General features: G+C 43.1%; 1 protein-coding gene across 1 annotated transcript in view; it reads left to right on the plus strand.

Annotated features, from left to right (window-relative positions):
• The window catches only part of LOC138773999 (calpain-2 catalytic subunit-like), a 44,587-nt gene extending 31,090 nt beyond the window's left edge, over nucleotides 1-13,497 (plus strand). Inside the window, exons 11-12 of the mRNA XM_069954543.1 lie at nucleotides 12,507-12,718; nucleotides 13,449-13,497. Of these exons, the coding sequence (XP_069810644.1) occupies nucleotides 12,507-12,718; nucleotides 13,449-13,497 (261 nt within the window). The remainder of the gene's footprint in view (nucleotides 1-12,506; nucleotides 12,719-13,448) is intronic.
• Nucleotides 13,498-19,935: the final 6,438 nt, after the last annotated feature.

The raw sequence follows: 19,935 nt of genomic DNA on the forward strand, positions 1-19,935 counted from the left end.
TTCATGGCGTCTAAGGTAACAATAGCATTTTCCATTAACTGTTTATTACCCTCTACAATATTACACAATGCCCTACGAATATTATCATAAACTCCTCTACCCTGGATAAAACCAGATTGATCCTTGTGGATAAGAGTATCCATGACCTTGAGCAGACGATTAGCTAATAATTTCGAAAAGATTTTTATATCTGAGTTTATGAGGGATATGGGACGATACGATTCCGGGCTCCGAGGGTCCTTCCCCTCCTTAGGAAATAAAATAATAGCTGCCTTTTTCATTGACTCAGGAGGATCACCTGTTTCAATGGAGTGTTCAAAAACTTTCAATAGTTCCTCCGCAATATTCTCCTCAGCCATTTTGTAGACTTCTATAGGAAGTCCGTCGGAGCCCGAAGCCCTACCCCCTCCCAAACCCCTAATTGCTCTCCAAACCTCTGATACCGACAAAGGACGGTCTAGCTCCTCTCTTTGGGTTGGCATCAGTTGTACAGTCTCTATATCTTTTAGAAAAATATCAATCTCTAGGAATTCTCGGAGGAATATAAATTAATATAATAATTCCTAAATATTCCTAGAATATCTTTTGGGTTGGTGAACAACTTTCCCTTTTCCTCTATCACTGTTATCTGATGTTAATTTTGCTGTACCTGTACCAATCTGGCCAAGTACCTACCAGGGACATCTCCCTCAATGACACTCTTTGCCCTTATAAACTGATCTCTAAACTCTAATCTTAAGATATTTTCTCTATCCCAATTCTCTATTTCGCTCATCCATTCATCCCATGCGCTCTGAGTTGGGTTATTTCGATATATCTCCTCTTTATTCTCCACCTCTTGGAACAATTTAGCCCATTTTTCTTTATTGTGTTTCCTCTTTGCTGAAATCTTACTGTATAGCTCGCCTCTCATTGTGGCTTTAAAGGCATCCCATACAATTTTTATACTTGCTGTATTCACATTAATATCAAAATACGCTGTAATCATATCTACCCAGTTGAAATCTATATGATGGAGCCATATAGGATTTATTCTTATTACTCTCTCAGGGCACATTACTAGTTTCTGACATGTAAATATTAATGGAAGGTGGACTGAGTAGCCTCTCCGCCCTACTTTAACTTCTCTAGTTATTTCGGAAGCAGAGAGGTTACCCAGCACTAGGTCTATGCGCGACATAGTCTTATGAGTCTTGTTGATACATGTAAATTCCTGAATATCCCCATTCTTAACCCTCCATAAGTCTTACTATCCCAATTCCCCAATAAGCTTCGCCAAAGGCAAGGTCAAATCTGCCATTATCTTACCATTTAGTCTGTGCCTGTCCTTTGCATCATCCAGAATCTCATTAAAGTCGCCAACCCAATACCTTGGACATGGAGGCATTTTTTGGATTAATTCATCAATCTCCAAAAAAAGTTTCACAGAAAAAGGAGGAGGAAAATAAACCACCGCAAGCACCATTTCTATGTTGTCACAGCACATATGAAGTATTATGTAGCGACCATATTTATCGATCTTTTTTCCCAATACTACTAAACTAATGGCATTGTGAATTAGGACAGATACGCCCATGGAAAATGTAGAGTAAAATGAGTGGAAACTTGCCCCTGCCCATCTAAAATTAATCAAGTTGGATGTCTCTTCCGTCAAATGAGTCTCTTGGAGACAAATAATAGCGGGAAGGTGCGACCTTAATGCATCTTGGACTGCTATACGCTTATGTCTATCTGCCATTCCCCTAATATTCCATGACAGGATTTTTAAACTATCCATACACTAATACCATTGAAAAAAGTGCCCAGGTTGACCATACTCTTTGTACAGGAGAGAGTGAGAGGGTAGCACACCGGGAAAAAATAAATAAATAAATAAAAAATAAAAACACAAAACAAAACATCCAAACAACCGACCACCTCATCCCCCTTGGCTCAAATGGAAGGCAAACAAAATCACCATCCATCCTGAACCTCTACCTTGATCACGTAATGCTTTCTCCCCCTCCCTCTTAAATAACCATTACCCTGAATATATACTTTACCTCCTAATTTAAATCATATACCAGTACAATACTTATAATCCAATATACAGTATTTTAAACCTAGCCTAGATCACTGCAGGATTAGCCAATCCCCTTGTTTTCCAACCATCAGGACGCCTGGCCTGCAACTTCGAAAAAAACTGTCGCTCCCTCGTAGATTATCCTGAGGCGAGCAGGATATAGTAAAGAGTATTGCAGACCCGCTACTCTAAGGGTATAAACCCACACACCGTATAAGCAGCAGATATGCAACAAATACGCAGCAGATTTGTTGGTACAGATTTGATGCTGTGTTCAGTTATTTAGATCTAATCTGCTGCGAGTTTGCTGCGAGTTTGCTGCGAGTTTGCTGCGTATCGCAGCAGTAAATACGCTGCATATACGGTGTGTGGGTTTATACCCTTAGTCTTTTTTTTACTCCAATGTAGCTAGATCTCTGTTGATTAGTAGAAAAGGAAAAGTCTGGATATATACTGATTTTCTGATTATTGAAAGTCAATTCTTTCCTCCTTCTATTTAAATCCAGAAGTGTGTCTCTATCTCTGTGGAACAGCAATTTTATCAGTATAGGTCTCGGATGAGAACCTGTAACTGGTAGTTTAGTAGAGAGTCTGTGGGCCCTCTCAATACCAAAAAATTTAGAGAATGATTCAGTTCCAAAAGTAGACACCAACCACTCGTATATGAAAAGTGCAGTCTTTCCCTTCAACACCTTCAGGAAATCCAATAAACTTAACATTGGATCTACGTGACCTATCTTCAAGATCAGTCATTTTCTTTTTGTTGTAGTCACTTTCCTGACCCATTCGCTTTACCTCTTTTTTCAGACTGGACTGTTCGTCCTCTAGGTCAGAGATTCTCTTTTCTGTTTCACTTACTCTATCCCTCATTTTTTCCTTATCACTTCTTATCAATGTAGCTTCAGTTTTTAACGTTCCCATCTGTGAAAGAATTGTATTAACCGACATATCCAGTTTTTGTACCACACCCAATATTTTTTCAAGCATGATTTTCCCCATTGCTTATATTATCCAGTCTGGTCTCATTTTCACCGTTATCCTGCCCGGTTTCCCCCACAATTGTGGCGCTCATATCCTGTGCAGAGGGTGCCTGTAGGAATTTGTCTATTTTTTGACCTGTGTTTTTAGAGACTGGAACAAGAGAAGCTGAGCCTCCTGATTTCCTGGCACTCGCCTCCTCTGTTTTTTTTTTTAGTTTGGGGGGCATTTTCACCCCTAGCAATGGTAGCTCTAGGAGAAAACAAAAATGTGCTACTTCCAAAAAAAAGAAATGTTCACCAAATGCCAGATCAAATGTCCTTCATTTATGGCTATAGGGCACACCAACACAACCAACACTCGCAGTATAAAGTCTCTCAGAATGTGGCTCTCCTATAGAGCATTTCCCATAATGTGACCTATTATTATATAATTATTGTAGTATCATGAGGCATTAACCCCAGAATATTTCCTGGATAACAATTCATATAGCGTCAAAATCCAACGGTTCACTCGGTTTTCAGAGGATATTTCCCTTGCGAACCATTTCTCACGTTCTGTTCATGTGAATGACGTGGCTATTGCGCAAGGTATGTGCTTCACTCAGCTATATATAGTTCACTCAGATATGTATTTGCCACCATAGCCAACTGCATATCCAGCACTCTCAGCATAAGGCCTCTCAGAGCATAGCTCTCCTGCAGAGCGTTTCCCGCACCCTGAACATATAAACAGCTGTTGAAAAGTTATCTGTTCAAACGCAAGGCAATACCTCCAAGGTATTCACTAGTTAGAATTCGTATAGCCTTTCTCCAGATCGTCACCTCATCGTCCGGTGTTTCACAAATTTTCAGATTATATTTCTCATGTGGAACCTTTCACACATTCTGTCCATATGGGTGGCTTAACTGCTGTGCAGGATATATACTTCACCCAGCTATATACAATTCATTCGGGTTTAACACCATGAGGCATTTTCCACATTCTGAACAGAGAAAGATAGAGCGGTATAGGTTCCTCTATCTGTATATTGGAGTAATCTAGCATATATGCCTGAGTTTTGCAGGCCACCGTATAGTTCAATCACTCCCCTCACAAACCACCTCCGTTCGGGGGGTCAATTGAGTTGCAGGGTAGCCACCACAACGTAGGAGCCAGAGAGGGGCCAGTGGATGGCAGTTACACTACAGTGCGTAGTGACAGTGGATGGCGGTTACACTACAGTGCAGTGTGAAAGTGGATGGTGTATACACTACAGTGCGGATTGCAGCAAGCAGATAAACTCCTCACCTGCTCAGACTGCCTGCTGTCTTCTCATGACGCTGCCCAGCCGTCCTGTGGGGATGTAGACAGCCTGTGCAGATAATGGTGCTCCTGCTCCCACACTTGCGCAGGGCCCTTCCTCTCCCCTGCCAGAATGGGGCGGGGCTTCCCGGGACATACCAGGGACATGGTTTTGCCGAGTCTGTCTCCTCAAATCAGGGACAGTCCCGGCAAAACGGGGACTGTTGGCAACTTTGCACTTGGAGTTGTAGTCCCACCCAGTCTATTTACAAAGCTACCCAGTGACTGCAGCTCCTGCAGAACTGAAATGCTCATCCCTATGCATAATAATAGCTTTTCATGTATATGAATTTGAATTGTCCCATTTTACTTATTTTTTTGTTAATAAGGGGGGTGGGGGGAGGGGGGATAGGAATCGAAGTCGTAAAAGATCATTTCTGGTATCACCACATATATCCAGTGTATGGAAATAGAACAGGATCCTGTGTGGTGATCATCGTACTCAGGACCAGAATTAGTATATTGTTTAATGGCCATATTAAATCCTTTAAAACCTTGACTAAGAACTAATAATTCTCATCTACCCCAAAATGGTACTATGGCAATGTTGTCCAGTCACAGTATGGTGGTATCAGGTCTGGTATGGCGGTGTTATATAGTCATAGTATGGTGGTATCAAGACTGGTATAGCAGTGTTATCCAGTCACAGTATGGTGGTATCAGGTCTGGTATAGCAGTTTTATCCATTCACAGTATGGTGGTATCAGGTCTGGTATGGCGCTGTTATCCAGTCACAGTATGGTGGTATCAGGTCTGGTATGGCGATGTTATCCAGTCACAGTATGGTGGTATCAGGTCTGGTATGGCAGTGTTATCCAGTCACAGTATGGTGGTGTCAGGTCTGGTATGGCTGTGTAATACAGTCACAGTATGGTGGTATCAGGTCTGGTATGGCAGTGTTATACAGTCACAGTATGGTGGTATCAGATCTGGTATGACGGTGTTATCCAGTCACAGTATGGTGGTGTCAGGTCTGGTATGGCGGTGTTATACAGTCACAGTATGGTGGTATCAGGTCTGGTATGGCAGTGTTATCCAGTCACAGTATGTTGGTATCAGGTCTAGTATGGTAATGTTATCCAGTCACAGTATGGTGGTATCAGGTCTGGTATGGCAGTGTTAAACAGTCACAGTATGGTGGTATCAGGTCTGGTATGGCAGTGTTATCCAGTCACAGTATGTTGGTATCAGGTCTAGTATGGTAATGTTATACAGTCACAGTATGGTGGTATCAGTCTGGTATGGCCCTGTTATCCAGTCACAATATGGTGGTATCAGGTCTGGTATGGTGGTGTTATCCAGTCACAGTATGGGGGTATCAGGTCTGGTATAGCACTGTTATCCAGTCACAAGTATGGTGGTATCACGTCTGGTATGGTGGTGTTATATAGTCACAGTATGGTGGTATCAGATCTGGTATGGTAATGTTATCCAGTCACAGTATGGGGGTATCAGGTCTGGTATGGTAATGTTATCCAGTCACAGTATGGGGGTATCAGGTCTGGTATAGCACTGTTATCCAGTCACAAGTATGGTGGTATCATGTCTGGTATGGTGGTGTTATATAGTCACAGTATGGTGGTATCAGGTCTGGTATGGTTGTATTATCCAGTCACAGTATGGTGGTATCAGGTCTGGTATGGTAATGTTATCCAGTCCCAGTATGTTGGTATCAGATCTGGTATGGCGGTGTTATATAGTCATAGTATTGTGGTATCAGGTCTGGTATGGTAATGTTATCCAGTCACAGTATGGTGGTAATAGGTCTGGTATGGCGGTTGTTATATAGTCATAGTTTGGTGGTATCAAGTCTGGTATAGCATTGTTATCCAGTCACAGTATGGTGGCATCAGGTCTGGTACGGCAGTGTTATATAGTCATAGTATGGTGGTTTTAAGACTGGTATAGCAGTGTTATTCAGTCACAGTATGGTGGTATCAGGTCTGGTGGTGTTAAATGTGCATTGTCTGAAGCTATTATCTACCAGTCCTGTGATGAGAATGGCTACAGACAATATGCAGATCGAGTAGAAAAAAAGATTCAGACAATGCATGTGGCAAAAACCATGGATCCATTCCTTCCCCAGAAGTCATGTGCTGTTACCAGGATTACTGGCCGTACGGCTACTGAGTACTGCATGGGGGTTTGGTTGGAGTTGCATTTGGTGACACAAATGTGGGAACATAGTCAAAGACCGATCAATAATCAATAATCAATATGATTGTTTATAAAGTAGTAAATCATGATAATAATTGCTGAATGAAAAGGGGACATCTTCAGGTTTAGTGCAGGAGCCATAAATACGGCCCTAGACAAAGGTGTACGTGTGCACTTGGGGGGGGGGGGGGGGGGGGAGCAGAGTCAGAGCTCCAGGCACCATTATAGAGGACTGACGGGGGGGGGGGGGGGGGTTCTATGGGGCCCAGCTATTTCTAGTTATGCCCCTATTCTCCATCCCTGGATCTGGGCAAGAATTAATGCAAGAAATGACATTCTTTGTACAGCGCCAAGGAATATGTTAATGCTATGTAACGAAAGGAATTATTATCCCTGTATATTTCTCATTACTTTTAAAGTGACTCTGTACCCACAATCTGCCACCCCAAACCGCTTGTATCTTCAGATAGTTGCTTTTATTCCAAGATCTGTCCTGGGGTCCGTTTGGCAGGTGATGCAGTTATTGTCCTGAAAAACAACTTTTAAACTCGCAGCCCTGTGCCCAACCGCCGTGGCCTAGAGTATCTGTGCATTAGGCTGGCAAAACCTCTCTGTCCCTCCTCCTAACCCTCCTTATCATTAGGAATACCCCATGCAGGTATTCTCCTATTCATCAGCTGTGTGAGCACGGCACATGGGCTGAATCGTTAAGGCACCTGTGCAGTGTTCACTGCAGAGGAATGGGAAAAATCCTGCCAAAGGCATTCCTAATGTCGAAGAGAGTGGGGAGGAGGGACGGAGGGGTGGTGCAAGGTTAGGGCACAGATACTCTAGGCCACAGCCGTTTGGCACGGGGCTGCAAGATTAAAAGTCGTTTTATAGGACAATAACTGCATCACCTGCCGAACGGACCCCAGGACAGATCTTGGATTAAAAGCAGCTATTTGAAGGTACAAGTGGTTTGGGGGGGAGGACAGATTGTGGGTACAGAGTCGCTTTAAATTTATTTCTGATCTTGCCAGAAGAAAATGTTTTCAAAAAACCCCACAAAAACAATCTGGGGAGAATTTATCATTTGCGCCCTTTTCACTGCATTTTTTTAGCTTATACCTTTTTCCCTCGCGCTTATAGAAAATCATTGTAGATAATAACTAAAATATTTAACCCCTTGCCGCAAAATGACGTTCCTGGAACGTCATGTAAAGCAGGTAGTTCCCGCAACATGACGTTCCAGGAACGTCATGGCTTCCCTGCCTCCCCCCGCTGTCCCTATAGAAGATCGGGCAGCAGGAGGATGCTATGTCACACAGCATCCCCCTGCTGCCTCTGCCCGGAGGGGAGCCGCGCTCCCCCCGGGCAGTTAACCCCATAAACGCCGCGGTCAATGCGACCGCAGCGTCTATGGGGAGATCGGGCGGCGGGGGGAGGCTGCAGCACGTTGCCTCCCCCCACCGCCACAACTAGTGTGTCCCCCGGCCCCCTCCCCTTGTCCCCCGATACCGGAGATCACCGCTATTACCGTTATAGCGGTGATCTCCGGTACCGGGAATTACCGGCGCCGCCGAGAGCTTTCATCTCCCCCCACCGTGAATCCACGGTGGGGGGAGATGAAAAATATCCCCTCAGACCCCAGATCAGCCCCCCGATCAGACCCCAGATCCCCGTACCCGGGCGGCCATCAGATCCAAGATGGCCGCCCCCATCCCTGCGATGTTTGTTCGCAGGGATGGATATAAAATAATGATCAAAGCCCCATGCTCTCCGCCACCGGAGGTAGCGGAGAGCATGGGGCAGTGATCGGGGACCCCCCCGTGTGGTCCCGGAGCAGGCGATCGGCGGTATATACTATATACCGCCGATCGCCTGTTCCCAGTGCTGCCCGGCACTTTTTATCCCCTGTCACCATAAATCATTGGTGACAGGGGATAAAAACTGTCACTGTGCCCCCCCCCCAAGTCGCCCCCCCACCCCCCCCAGTCACCCCCGTCCCCCAGTCACCCCCCCCTTCCCCATATACTCACCGGATCCTGGAGCTCCGTCCTCCTCGACGTCCTGACTGCTTCTGATGTGCGCATGCGCGTCAGAAGCAGTTAGCTCTGAAAATTTAAAGTGACAGAGACCAATTTGGTCTCTGTCACTAAACTATGATTACTGTGATAGAAAATATCACAGTAATCATAGTAATACAGTGAAAATGAAAGTGAAAAAAGAACAAGTGAAAAAGTGTAAATGTGAAAAAGTGAAAAACATACAAACAAAATAAAACACACTTTTTATTATAGTAATAATTGCGGTTTACTCCCAGATTACCCGTAACCACCGCAGGTTGCCCGTATCCGCCCCAGTTTGCCCGTAACCGCCGCAGGTAGCCCGTAAACACGCCAGATTACATGTAACCACCGCACGTTGCCCATAACCACCACATCTTGACCGTAACCACCCCAAATTGCCAGTGACCCCCTCCAGATTGCCCGTAACTACCGCACGCTGCCTCTGACCACCGCACGTTGCCCCTGACCACCGCACGCTGCCTCTGACCACCGCACGTTGCCATTGACCACCACACGCTGCCTCTGACCACCGCACGTTGCCTCTAACCACGGCACGCTGCCTCTAACCACCGCACGCTGCCTCTAACCACCGCACGTTGCCCCTAACCACCGCACGTTGCCTCTAACCACCGCACGTTGCCCCTGACCACCGCACGTTGCCCCTGACCACCGCACGTTGCCCCTGACCACCGCACGTTGCCCCTGACCACAGCACGTTGCCCCTGACCACCGCACGTTGCCTCTAATCACCGCACGTTGCCTCTGACCACCGCACGTTGCCCCTGACCACAGCACGTTGCCCCTGACCACCGCACGTTGCCTCTAATCACCGCACGTTGCCTCTGACCACCGCACGTTGCCCCTGACCACAGCACGTTGCCCCTGACCACAGCACGTTGCCCCTGACCACCGCACGTTGCCCCTAATCACCGCACGTTGCCTCTGACCACCGCACGTTGCCCCTGACCACAGCACGTTGCCTATAACCACCGCACGTTGCCTATAACCACCGCACGTTGCCTATAACCACCCCAAATTGCCAGTGACCCTCTCCAGATTGCCCGTAACCACGCCAGATTGCCTGTAACGACCCCAAATTACAGGTATCCATCCCAGATTACCTATAAGCACTTCAGTTTATCCGTTACCACCCCACGTTGCCCGTTACCACCCCGCGTTGCCCGTAACCACCCCGCGTTGCCCGTAACCACCCCACGTTGCCCGTAACCACTCAAGATTCTCTGTAACCACCCCAGGTTGCCCATAACCACCCCAGGTTGCCCGTGACCACCCCAGGTTACCCGTGACCACCCCAGGTTGCCCGTGACCACCCCACATTACCTGTAATCTCATTTTTTATTGTATTTTAGTAACTGCGCTATTCTTATAACTATTACTAGCTGCGGTATTGCTCCAGCAAATTGGCGCTCCCTTCCTTCTGAGCCCTGCTGTGTGCCCATACAGTGGTTTATGCCCACATATGGGGTACCGTTGTACTCGGGAGAACCTGCGTTACAGATTTTGGGGTACGTTTTCTCTCCTGTTCCTCGTGAAATTAAGAAATTTTTAACTAAACAAACATATTATTGGAAAAATTCGAGTTTTTCATTTTTACTGTCTTATTTTGAATACTTTCCTCTAATACCTGTGGGGTCAAACCGCTCACTGCACCCCAAGATGAATTCTTTCAGGGGTGTACTTTCCTAAATGGGGTGACTTTTGCTGGGGTTCTATTCTTCTGACACTACAGGGGCTCTGCAAACGCACCTGGCACTCAGAAACTTCTTCGTAAAAATCTGCACTGAAAATGCTAATTGGCGCTCCTTCCCCTCTGAGCCCGGCTGGGTGCCCATACAGTGGTTTATGCACACATATGGGGTATCGTTCTACTCAGGAGAACCTGCGTTACAGATTTGGGCATGCAGCTTCTCCCCTGTTCCTAGTGAAATTGAGAAATTTCAAACTAAACGAACATATTATTGGAAAAATTCTAGTTTTTCAATTTTACTGTCTTATTTTGAATACTTTCCTCTAATACCTTTGGGGTCAAAATGGTCACCACACCCCAAGATGAATTATTTGAGGGGTGTACTTTCCAAAATGGGTGGACTTTTGGGGGGGTTCTCTTCTGCTGACACTACAGGGGCTCTGCAAACACACCTGGCGCTCAGAAACTTCTTCAGCAAAATCTGAACTGAAAATGCTAATTTGCGCTCCCTTCTTTCTGAGCCCTCCTGTGTGGCGATACAGTGGTTTATGCCCACATATGGGGTACCGTTGTATTCAGGAGAACCTTCTTTACAAATTTTGGGGTACTTTTTTTCTCTTGTTCCTCGTGAAATTGAGAAATTTCAAACTAAACAAACATATTATAGGAAAAATTCAAGTTTTTCATTTTTACTGTCTAATTTTAAATACTTTCCTCTAATACCTGTGGGGTCAAAATGGTCACCACACACCAAGACGAATTCTTTGAGGGGTGCACTTTCCAAAATGGGGTGACTTTTGGGGGGTTTCTCTTCTGCGGACACTACAGGGGCGCTGCAAATGCACCTGGCGCTCAGAAACTTCTTCAGCAAAATCTGCATTGAAAAAGCTAATTGGCGCTCCTTTACTTCTGAGCCCTGCTGTGTGCCCATACAGTGGTTTACGCCCACATATGGGGTACCGTTGTATTCAGGAGAACCTTCTTTACAAATTTTGGGGTACTTTTTTTCTCTTGTTCCTCGTGAAATTGAAAAAATTCAAACTAAACAAACATATTATTGGAAAAATTCGTGTTTTTCATTTTTACTGTGTAATTTTGAATACTTTCCTCTAATGCATGTGGGGTCAAAATGCTCATCCTACCCAAAGATGATTTCTTTGAGGGGTGTACTTTCGAAAATGGGGTGACTTTTGGGGGGATTCTATCCTGCGGACACTACAGGGGCTCTGCAAATGCACCTGGCGCTCAGAAACTTCTTCAGCAAAATCTGCATTAAAAAAGCTAATTGGCGCTCCTTTACTTCTGAGCCTGGCTGTGTGCCCATACAGTGGTTTACGCCCACATATGGGGTACCGTTGTACTCAAGAGAACCTGCGTTACAAATTTTGGCATGCTTTTTTTCTCATGTTCCTTTTGAAAATGAGAAACTTTAATCTAAACGTATATATTATTTGAAAATTTAAATTTTCGATTTTTTTACTGCCTAATTGTGAATACTTTCCTCCAGCCCCTGTAGGGTTAAAATGCTCATTATACCCCTAGATTAATTCTTTAAGGTGTCTAGTTTCCAAAATGGGGTCATTTATGGGGGTTTCCAGTATACAAGCCTTCTAAATCCATTTAAAAAAAGAACTGGTCCCTAAAAAAAATCAGTTTTGGAAATTTTCACAAAATGTGATAATTTGCTCATAAATTTCTAAGCCCCGTAACACCCTAAAAAAGTAAAATATGTTTCCCAAATTATGCAAGAATAAAGAGGACATATTGGTAATGTGATTTAGTAACTAATTTATGTGCTATGACTTCCTTTTTTAGAAGCAGAGAATTTCAGAAGTTCATAAAATGCAAAATTTTCAAATTTTTCTTGATATTTTGATGTTTTTCACAAAAAATACACAAAGTAGTGACCAAATTTTGCTACTAATATAAAGTGTCATATGTGACGAAAAAACAATCTCAGAATCGCTAGCATACGTTAAAGCATCACTGAGCTATAAGAGCATAAAGTGAGACAGGTCAGATTTTGAAAAATGAGCCTGGTCATTAAGGCCAAAACAGGCTTTAGAGGCAAGGGGTTAATGGACTCTCTTTTTACCACGCCACAGAATATTTCCGTTCTCTATTTTTCTAGCATTGTATATAGAGAGAATGATAACTTCTACCGCTACTTTGTTATTATATATTTACTATGTGGTCTATATGACAGGTTAACCCTGAAGATACAGTTCCGCTGGGGAAGGAGTTCTTTGACACCAGTGAGCCTGTAGTGCGTAAAGATGGTTTTATAGATCGCCGTGATGTATCGGGTCGATTTGAGCTCCTTCCGGGGGAATATGTTATTGTGGTAACAACTAAAAAACCGGCTAAAGAAACAGATTTTTACCTCCGTGTCTTCCTTGAGATCGCACCTGGAGCACAGTAAGTATTTTATGCAAAGATAATGGAATCCTTCTATTATTTTTCAGCTGTAATGGTAAATTTGTCAGCCATTTTTGCAAAATTGGTGAAAGGAATTACAGCCATATCAGTTGTCACCTCTGAATTTGTTCCTCAGAAACCTGATGGTAAAACTATATGGTATTGGATGGCATTAGTGCCTAGAAATCTAAGGTGCTTCCTATTGTCAATCTTCAGTTAACGGTTTTGTCTATCTGCAATACCTATGATGAAATACAATAATTGTGCCAGTCACTCTGAGTTAAATGCAGAAAGTCGTTGAACTGCTACTACAGTTATTACAAACTATATTCAAAAAAAGAACAAAAACTGACTTCACGTAGCAAAATAATCTTTATTAAATACACTTTTTTAAAAATAATTCATATATATTTATAAAAGAAGAGAGATAACCAAACATTAAAAAAGAGAACGGTGGCTGTCCTGGAGGTATTCCTATTGTAAACACATCACATCTGCTGGAGTCCCTTGACCTACAACTTACATCACAAACCAGGGGGATATATACTGAAATTTTCTGCAATAAGGTGTAATATTACTAGTATTACAGAATAAAGTGCTAGTGCATCCAATTCATGTACAAACCTACAGCTAGTTCATTAGTCCCCTGCTTCTAAACATTACCACCCCATCATAAACAGGGATCCAGCCAATTAATTACCTTTCACAGTTTGTTGTATGTATCCTCCAGGACGCCACCAGGTGGTGGCGTCCTGGAGGATACATACAACAAACTGTGAAAGGTAATTAATTGGCTGGATCCCTGTTTATGATGGGGTGGTAATGTTTAGAAGCAGGGGACTAATGAACTAGCTGTAGGTTTGTACATGAATTGGATGCACTAGCACTTTATTCTGTAATACTAGTAATATTACACCTTATTGCAGAAAATTTCAGTATATATCCCCCTGGTTTGTGATGTAAGTTGTAGGTCAAGGGACTCCAGCAGATGTGATGTGTTTACAATAGGAATACCTCCAGGACAGCCACCGTTCTCTTTTTTAATGTTTGGTTATCTCTCTTCTTTTATAAATATATATGAATTATTTTAAAAAAAGTGTATTTAATAAAGATTATTTTGCTACGTGAAGTCAGTTTTTGTTCTTTTTTTGAATATACTATTGTCAATCTTGTAAACATTGCCACCACAATAAAAAAAGAAGAAGAAGAAGAAATACAAACCATTGGTTACCGCTCTAACTTCTGAAAACACCTTATTGGTTCTATGAAGAACCAATCCCATTATCAGTTATAAATTTTATAAATCTCCCTCATTTCTTTGCCTCAGTTTCCCTTTAGGGGAGCTATAGGTTTTAAAGTGTCACTGTTGTATTTTATTTTTATTTTTTTTTGCAAAAATCAATAATACAGGCAATTTTAATAAACTTTGTAATTGGGTTTATTAGGCAAATATGCCATTATCTGCATTCAAAAAGACTTTCCCCAGGTCCCCCCCCCCCCTCTCTCATTCACTGCTCATTATCAGAAAATCTAGACTCTTTTACATCAGACAGGCCCTGTGTAATCTATGGAGAGGGGAGGGGGGAGGAGGGAGATTAGTCGCCAGCAGAGAGCAGAGAACAAATGATTGCACAGCGGGACCTGTGTGAAAGCCGTATTCAGAGGTCAGAGAGGTCAGTGCTGACTTCAGGGGAGATAGCCCGGTAATGTAGCTGTAAATTAACTCTTTGTTGTCCTGTTTTGGTGCCCCATCTCCCTCAACCCCTCCCTTCTCCATAAGAGAACCATGAAGACAGGGGGAAGAGCTTCAAACAGCTTTTTCATGATAAAAATGTATTTTTCAGCTAATAAACCCAATTACAAAGTTTCTTAAAATCGCCTGTATTATTGATTTCTAAAAAAAAAAAAAAAAAAGGAAAATCACAGTGACACTTTAAGGGAGTCATCAATTGATGAAAACTGGTGGTTGTGCATGATTGGTATAAACTTGCATACATATCTCGCCCTCTCCACTTATACATTATAACAGATATGCATTTTCCAGGAAAATTAAGTGAACCCCTTAGAATTAGCTTGATTTCTGCATTTCTACTAATAAAGTGGGGTCTGATTGTTATAATAATGGATACACAAAATCTAATTCAAAATTATACCATTCTTATTTATTGAGAAAAATGAGTAAACCTCCACAGCGCGGGGGGGGGGGGGGGGGGTGTAAAAGTATGTAAACCATTGTGTTAATTACTTCTAAATTCCAGGAAGTAGTTCAATGTAAAAGATGAAATTGAACGTGTGGCTTTCACCAGGGCTTTGCCATTTATAGGGTACCTATCACCGCAAAAATCATTTCAACGGGCTGTCCACTGGGGCTCGCGCAGATGACGGAGTTCTTCTGGCTCTGCCTTTGGCTGCATACACTTACAATGCAAATGCCGAGCTGGAAGCTTGGAAGGTTATTCTGAGGTCAGGTTGCTAATGAGCTCACTGTTATTATCCCTCCTGGCATTATAAAGCCGCCACATAGTTGCAGGTAGGGACTTGTTTACATCAGCCATCTTGGAACGGAGGGGGAAAATGGGAAAAAGATAGAAAGGCTCACATACGGATTTTTGTGTTTTCAGCAGAAAGCAGCAGCTCAGAACTGCGGGAAGGAGAATGAATAGATAATACCAAGTATGGAATGAATTGTTAGTCTTACCATGGGCAGCAACATTTAAAAAATTATGGTAAGGTTGAGAGTGGGTCGACCGGCACCAGCCGCAAGGAACACTATTGAACAAGATACCTTGGACTGGAGTCTAAAGCAAGCAAAAGTACCTCACCACGGAATGGCGGTGCAGAGACTAATAAAGCGGGATACAAATGTAACAGTCAAGAAACAGAATCTCGCACTCACCAAACTGGATAGATGCAGGTGGTTTATTGCAGGTACATCAGAGCGGGTGCTGCGGGGAGAGCGGGGGTGGAAGAGCAGGTGTGTTCACAAAAGCAACAATGTTTCCCTCCTACTACGGCGCTTCGTCGGGCTAGGAACAAATTAAAAAAATTTTAAAAATTATGTTTGAAAGGACTACCCCTTTAATTCACGATCAAATTGTTTCCTTATAGCGCACGTATCAGCAGGAAAACAAAATGTAAAAAATACTCCTATAGCTCAATTGGGCTTTTCATGAGTATTCCAGGATTTTTTTTATATCTCCATAGTCCTTTCCAGCACAAAGATATAAGCCTTTTTGCTAATATACAAATGAGGTTTAACCCCCACTAAGCGGGTTCCCGAACAAGTCCAGGCCAGAAACAGAACTATAAGCAGCACTCCTGTGGCCAATTACAGCAACATTGGCACTCCCATTCACTAAACCTCCACCATGTTTAGTTTCTAGTAGAGATGAGCGAACCTGGAGCATGCTCGAGTCCATCCGAACCCGAACTTTCAGCATTTGATTAGCGGAGGCTGCTGAAGTTGGATAAAGCCCTAAGGCTATGTGGAAAACATGGATATAGTCATTGGCTGTATCCATGTTTTCCAGACAACCTTAGAGCTTTATCCAACTTCAGCAGCCCCCGCTAATCAAATGCCGAAAGTTCGAGTTCGAAAGGAACTCGAACCCATACCCGGTTCGCTCATCTCTAGTCTCTAGTCCATATTCAAATATGTATGGAAAGGTGCAAACTGACTTCATCTGCCTCTAATTTGTCATACATAAAAAATAGTACTCACGAGTGACATATAATATACAGTAGTTTGCAATATATTAGAATATCAACAAAAAGTTATTATTTTTTTCAGTAAGCAATTTAACCTCATATATTCTATAGAGTCATTACATACAGAATTAACTTTTTAAAGCGTTTATTTCTGTTAAAGTTAATGATTATGGATTACAGCCAAGGAAAAAACAAAAGTCAGTATTTCAGAAAATTAGAATATTATATAAAACCAACTGAAAAAAATGTTTTTAACACAAAATGTCGACCAAATGAAAAGTCTGTACAGTAAATGCCCTCAATACTTGGTCGGGGCACCTTTTGCATAAATGACGGCATCAATGCAGCAATGTGGCATGGAGGCGTTCAGCTGATGGCACTGCAGAGATGTTATTGAAGCCCAGGTTGCTTTGATAGCGGCCTTCAGCTTGTCTGCATTGTTGGGTCTGGTGTCTTTCATCTCCCTGTTGACAATACCCCATAAATTCTCTATGGGGTTAAGGTCTGGTGAGTTTGCTGGCAAATCAAATACAGTAATGCTGTGGTTAGTAAACCAGGGATTGATACTTTTGGCCGTGTGGACAGGTGCCAAATCCTGCTGGAAGATGAAAATTCCATCTCTAAAAATCTTTTCAGCACAGGGAAGCATGAAGTGCTCTAAAATTTCCTGGTAGACGGCAGCATTGACTTTGGTGTTGATGAAACACAGTGAACCTACAACAGCAGGTGACATGGCTCCCCAAACCATCACTGATTGTGGAAACTTCACACTAGACCTCAAGCAGCTTGGATTGTGCCTCTCCACTCTTCCTCTAGACTTTGGGACCTTGATTTCCAAATGAAATGCAAAATTTACTTCAATCGGAAATCACCCCCTTGGACCACGGATCAACAGGCCAGTTCTTCTTTTCCTTGGCTCAGATAAGACTCTTCTGGCGTTGTTTATTGGTCAGGAGTGGCTTGACACATGGAATGCAACAATTGTAGCCCATGTCCTGCAGACGTCTGGATGTGGTGGACGTCTGGATGTGGTTGAAGCACTGACTCCAGCAGCAGTCCACTCTTTGTGAATCTCTCCCAAATTTTTGAATGGCATTTTCTTTACAATCCTGTTAAGACTGCGGTTCTCCCGGTTGCTTGTGCTCCTTTTTCTACCACACTTTTTCCTTTCCCTCCACTTTCCATTAATATGCTTTGATACAGAACTCTGAGAACAGCCAGCTTCTTTAGCACTAAACTTTTGTGGCTTACCCTCCTTGTGGAGTGTGTGAATGACTGCCTTCTGGACATCTGTTAAGTCAATAGTCTTCCCCATGATTGTGTTGCATACTGAACCAGACTACGGGACCTTTTATAACACTTACAGTAGGAAGCCACTGCAGGTGTTTTGGGTTCATTATTCTATTTTTCTGAAATACTGACTTTTGGGTTTTTCTTGGCTGTAATCCATAATCATGAACTTTAACAGAAATAAACACTTGAAAAAGTTCACTTTGTATGAAATAACTCTGTAGGAAATATGAGGTCACTTTTTGAATTGAATTACTGAAAAAAAAACTTTTTGTTGATATTCTAATTTATTGCAAACCACTGTACATGGTACTTTGGCAGCCAGACTCTTTTAAATCAGATTCATTGGAGGTAATTTACTAATGCTACGTTTACACGGAGCGCTAATTCGCCCAATTGATCGCTTAACGATTTTGAAGCAATGATTTGGTTTTTATAATGATCAGATTTAGACAAATAAATCGTTGGAAAAATCGTTAGAAAATTCGTAAGAAAAATCGTTATTGCGATTGTTTTTAAGATCGCTTAAGCCCATCTTTCACATAGGGTGAATCTTTGAAAGACTGTTTACACAAAGCAATCTGCGAATTTTTAGCAAACGTCCAACAACGATTTGAGAGCATGTTGAAAGATCAAAATGAACGATTTCTCGCTTGATCGTTTGCTGTGTTTACAAGGAACGATTATCACTCAAATGCGATAGTTATTGCAAAAATTTGAACGATAATCGTTCCGTGTAAACACAGCATAAGACTGGCAGATCTATCAAGAGGAGTTGACCTATCATGATATGAATCTAATGCATCTGTGGATGCCCAAGCGGTAAGCTTAAAGCGACTTTGTACCCACAATCTGTCCCCCCCCCAAACCGCTTGTACCTTCGGATAGCTGCTTTTAGTCCAAGATCTGTCCTGTGGTCCGTTTGGCAGGTGATGCAGTTATTGTGCTAAAAAACGACTTTTAAACTGGCAGCCCTGTGCCCTACGGGAGTGGCCTAGATTGTGTATGCTTTAGGCTGGCACCACCTCTCTGTCCCTCCTCCCCACCCTCCTCATCATTAGGAATGCTCCAGGCAGATTGCCTCCTATTTATCAGCTGTGAGAGCCCGGCACATGGGCTGGATTGTTAAGACACCTATGCAATGTTCAGCATGGAGAAAATGTTCCAGTGGCATTCCTAATGATGAAGAGGGTGGGGAGGAGGGACGGAGGGGTGGTGAAAAGTTAGGGCACAGATACTCCCGTAGGGCATGGGGTTGTACGTTTAAAAGTTGTTTTTTGGACAATAACTCCATCACCTGCCAAACGGACCACAGGACAGATCTTGGATTAAAAGCAGCTATCTGAAGGTACAAGTGGTTTGGGGGGGGTCAGATTGTGGGTACAGAGTCGCTTTAAATATCTACTATAATGCATAATGCCTCTTACTAAAAATTATAGTAAATGTGCTGGGCAACAATGTACAACCATCCTACACTATGAACTGACGTACATTGAATGATAAATTCCCACCATTGTGTTTGTCTATAACTCTGACTTATATAACAATTCAACCACATTTTATGCAGAAAATACAACTGCTTGCCTCAGTAGGGCACATGCCCAGGTTTAGAGCAAAAATAATATTACAGTATTCCTCTGGCTGATCGTTCCCACTGTTTTCTGTGTTCTAGGAGTGCCTAGGCCGACCCATTGGTGACTCCATCAGAGGTAAATTGGTTGCTGGATTTTTGCATATGGGCCTTGATTTTGCTCTTACTTTCTCTGAGATAGTCAAACAAGAGGCTTAGGGTGAACATGGGTAGGGTATCTTGAGCCCCCCCCCCCCCCCCAAGGTGTCGGGAGATGATACTTATTTAAAGGGACTGGACCATCAACAATACTTTTCACCCTATCGAGTGTATGACCTTTGGGGTCCAATTTCTGGGACCCCAACCAATCACAAGTTCTCTATTTAATGGAGCTGTGGTCAAGCATGCAGACTGCTGCTCCGCTCAACCTTTAGAGATAGCAAGATAGGTGTTCAATTGCTATCTCATAGATAGCCATCAAAGGGGTACTCCGGCCCTTTTAAACATTTTTTGCAGCACTTTATAAAATAAAGCTAATAAGGAGCCTATTCATACCTCACAGACTTGTCCCAGTGACAGCCTGCTCTGCCAATCACTAGTCGTGGTGCTGTCCCATCTCAGTCAGTGATTGGCTGAGCAGGCTGTCACT

The sequence above is a fragment of the Dendropsophus ebraccatus genome, chromosome 15 (assembly GCF_027789765.1).
Source record: "Dendropsophus ebraccatus isolate aDenEbr1 chromosome 15, aDenEbr1.pat, whole genome shotgun sequence".
In the NCBI taxonomy this organism is placed as follows: domain Eukaryota; kingdom Metazoa; phylum Chordata; class Amphibia; order Anura; family Hylidae; genus Dendropsophus; species Dendropsophus ebraccatus.